Raw genomic sequence first — 1,869 nt, 5'->3', positions numbered from 1 at the left:
TATTATATAACACACACACACACACACACACACACACACACACACACACACACACACACACACACACACACACACACACACAACAATTTGATAAAGTACTTTATTAAAATATAATATTTAGTCAAATATAATTTTCGAAAGTTACATTAAACATAAAATAACTTAGGGGAGATTAGTAGCTTAGCCAGGATTAAATTAATCGAATCTATTAAAAAAGTAAAAATAAAACAATGGAGACACAGCAACAGATATGAGCATGCAACAGACTGCCACTCAGATAGTTAATTAGTTTGGAATTTGATCTAAATTATCCTAAAAAAGACAAATCTAAAAACATATGTTAGAAGATCTGTTGTGTGACTTTAAATTGATTTAAATTATATATTTTTTTTATTTATCTTTTCTCTCTTTATATCCTAAAAAATCCTTTAAATCCAGAATATTTTTTTAATCGTAAAAAATGCAAAAAGTGCAACTAAATTATTTTGATACAATTCTTTTCTCTTTGTTTTCATTGCACTTTATACACTTCGACTTTGCTTTCGTTTTTTCTCTAACACACAATTTTATTTTAAGATTGAAAACGATATAATGAAACGCATTTAAAACGAACATATTCACGTTTTTTTTTTTTGCAACTCTTACATTTTTTTCAACTTTTTTCAGTATATTTTTTATGGAAAAAGGTATGGCTCAAAAGAATAGGTTTCAAAATGCACGTTTAAACGCGCTCTGTACAAAACGGTGCGACACTTCCGGTAAAATCTGACAAGTACGAGATGTTGTAGGTGCGCGATCTCACAGCTGTTTCCAAATTCGTTCGCGGATCATTGCGGGATGCTGGCCAGCGGGCACGCGTGTTCGCAGACAAATCCAATGTACTGGCGGGTCTGAGGGTTGTACAGGAAAAAGAACGGGGCTTCTCCTGTGGTGTCTGTCGACCGCATCGCGCGCGATTAACCTACGCGAAATTCGTAAGGACAAACCGCGAGGAAATGCAGCTCATGAATTTCCTCGTATCACGGACATTCTTTTTATAGTTACAGGCTGACCTACTTCTTGAAACACGCTTAAAGTTGGATTAGCGGCCAGACCCGTGTGCGGATCATGCTACGGCTAGTCTTTTAAATTATTTATATATTTATATCGACACTCAACATTATGCCAGATAGGTATGTCGTTTGCGAGCTTTGTTTACATCATAACATGATGCTTCTTATTGCTCTCCTTTGTTCTTCCAATAAAAGAGGAATCTTAGAAATTTCAAGCTTTTGTATTAAGTGATTTTGCTCCAATGTGATATTTCAGTTATCATTAAAAATATGATTGATTCCTTCTTATATTATTACAATTGATATTTCGATTTATGAGAAATAATTCGGAAGAACATATATGATTTGGTAATGTTTTGTCAGGAATGAAGTTTTGGTCGGTGCCGGAGTAATATGGGGTGTGACTCTTTGCTGTCTTTTATTCAGTCGCAAGTTGAGACCCACAACACTGTTAAATTTTATCCTTGCTATGTTATATCGGTCAGTTTATTTTTGTCTGATAACGAATCAGTGTTTATAGGAGTTTGCTGTTAAAAAAATTATATAATCTAATATTGCCCTTTGTGGCATTCACATAGCTAAAGATAACAGTCTGTAAACTATAGGCATTTTCTAGTAACAACTTGTTTCTTATTATTGCAGTGGATTGGACTAAAACTTTCTGACTTTTGCTAAACTTCAAATATAGATCTATTTCATTTTAAATACAAGCATATAAATACTAGTTCAACTAAAAAAACAGATATACAATTAAGACACATAATGAATCATCTCAGCATTGTGATTCTAATATTAAACAAAGTTGAAATAATTCATC

The 1,869-nt window shown here is 33.0% G+C and overlaps 1 protein-coding gene across 5 annotated transcripts in view; it reads left to right on the top strand.

Annotated features, from left to right (window-relative positions):
- Window positions 1-1,869, top strand: part of LOC108747797 (T-complex protein 11-like protein 1) — a 4,977-nt gene that overhangs the window by 456 nt on the left and 2,652 nt on the right. The window contains exons 2-4 of one of the 5 annotated variants that reach the window (XM_018485580.1): window positions 789-974; window positions 1,041-1,172; window positions 1,416-1,532. The exons of 1 other annotated variant lie outside the window; for it this stretch is intronic. In XM_018485580.1, coding sequence (XP_018341082.1) covers window positions 1,162-1,172; window positions 1,416-1,532 — 128 coding nt within the window. In that variant the 5' untranslated portion in view covers window positions 789-974; window positions 1,041-1,161. Of the gene's footprint in view, window positions 1-743; window positions 975-1,040; window positions 1,173-1,415; window positions 1,533-1,869 lie in introns of those variants that run through there. 3 more of the 5 variants (XM_018485579.1, XM_018485581.1, XM_018485582.1) reach the window with 3 other exon arrangements.

The sequence above is a fragment of the Trachymyrmex septentrionalis genome, unplaced genomic scaffold (assembly GCF_001594115.1).
Source record: "Trachymyrmex septentrionalis isolate Tsep2-gDNA-1 unplaced genomic scaffold, Tsep1.0 scaffold20, whole genome shotgun sequence".
Taxonomy (NCBI): Eukaryota; Metazoa; Arthropoda; class Insecta; order Hymenoptera; family Formicidae; genus Trachymyrmex; species Trachymyrmex septentrionalis.
Note: the sequence above shows the minus strand (reverse complement) of the source record. Positions and strands in the feature narration are given on the sequence as shown.